Genomic DNA, 1,673 nt, shown 5'->3' with positions numbered 1-1,673 from the left:
CGATACCCTTAGAGTTACTTCTCCCTTCGGGATGGTTACCGTCCCATTAAAACCGTATATACAATATGTTGACGGAACGAGTATATCATCCGACAACTCCATCCTTTTGAACGTATCGTAGAAGAGTACTTCGACGGAGCTCCCACTATCTACTAGTATCCTTCTTACCCCCCATTCCTCAATTAGCAGGGTAATAACCAAAGGATCACTGTGAGCTTGGTCGTTCATCGGGACATCCTGGGCCGAGAAAAAGATAGGTCGCACTATCCATGGTTCCATAGGCAAAGCTTTTGCTACATTGAAAATTTCCTTCCCACAATGATCTCTCTTTTGGATTCTAGACACTATTCTGGGATTCAGATTGTACGCTTGAGTGGCGGAATGCGAAATCGTGTTGACAAACTGCGTGGATCTGTCGATCCGAACCTGATGGACTGGTGCATTGGGCGCTGCGGTCGTCTGGGATGGATGTCGGACGAACTGTCTCAGATAACCATCTCTAATAAGGTGTTGCACGATGTCTTTCACTTATCGACAGTTGTTTGTAGAGTGGCCTCGATACTGATGATAATGGCAATATTCCGGGTGATCCTTGGTCTCTTCGAACTGTATCCCTCTTGAACCTGGGTATATGATGTGACTCCTTTTTTCGACTTCTTTGAAGATTTCTTCCAGTGGAGCATTCAAAGGGGTGTACGTTTTCGCCTCGTGCCTTGGCCTCTTCCCTTTAGCTATCCATTCATTCTTCCCATTTCCTCGCACGGGCGGACTCGGTCTCTTCTCGGGACATCTTTGAGTATCGTCCGACGTTGACTCGGACGCTGCACTAGCTTCTTGCACTCCTCTATCTCTTGACTCTTCCTGGATTTCTTCTAGGGCGACAAAATGATCTTGCATTTTCCTCATTTCTTTCAACGTTTGTGGTTTCTCAGTGAACTTGGCTACCCAGATGGGATCCGATCTCCCAAGTGCATTTTCATACCCGAATATCTGCTGGTTGACGGGTACTTTCCCAATCTCTGTACACAAATTTCTCCATCTATCGGTCAATGATCTGAGACGTTCTCTGAACCGTCGGGCCAAGGTGAATAACCTGTTGACCCTGGGCCGAGGTCTGCTGTTGTGCATGTATGTCTCAAGGAAGGCTTCGAATAGAGTCTCATAACTGTTGATTGTTCCTGGTGCGAGGTTGTAGAACCATTTCCTTGCCTCGCGTTCCAAGCTTGCAGGGAATAATTTGCACATTACCACCTCATGGATTTTCCATTGTATTAGGGACATTGTGTACCTCCCGTGTCGTCGAACCTCGATGGGAAGGTGGGGAGCGTGCACTTAGGTGGGAAAGCCCTTAGTTCTAGCTCTTGGGTGAAAGGGGTCCTCTCGGCCTCGCTTATAACCTCGGCGAGCTTGTCTTCTTCGCCGGTTCCTGACAGCTTCCTTATCTTCTCCTCCAACTCCCTCAGCTTGGCTTCAGTCGCAGTATCGGACCTTGTGTTTCTCTGCTGATTATTCCTCTCTCGCCTTTCATCGTATATTGATGAATCCTCGGGTGGTTCGTATCCCTTAACAGGTGGTTTCGGGGGTGGTCACGATCGACCGGAATTGCTTGGTCCCACTGCAGGTGGTGCTTGCCCGATGTGGCCTTGGTGACCCGATGTTCCTCGACTTGAGGA

At 48.5% G+C, this 1,673-nt stretch overlaps 1 protein-coding gene across 1 annotated transcript; it reads right to left on the bottom strand.

Annotated features, from left to right (window-relative positions):
* Nucleotides 1-528: 528 nt before the first annotated feature.
* On the bottom strand, nt 529-1,245 carry LOC113359521. The gene has a single exon (XM_026603139.1). It carries the CDS (start codon nt 1,243-1,245, stop codon nt 529-531), a length of 717 nt encoding a protein of 238 aa, XP_026458924.1.
* Nucleotides 1,246-1,673: the final 428 nt, after the last annotated feature.

Source organism: Papaver somniferum, chromosome 1 (assembly GCF_003573695.1).
Source record: "Papaver somniferum cultivar HN1 chromosome 1, ASM357369v1, whole genome shotgun sequence".
Classification (NCBI taxonomy): domain Eukaryota; kingdom Viridiplantae; phylum Streptophyta; class Magnoliopsida; order Ranunculales; family Papaveraceae; genus Papaver; species Papaver somniferum.
The sequence above is the reverse complement of the archived record's forward strand: the minus strand, read 5'-3'. Positions and strand labels throughout refer to the sequence as shown.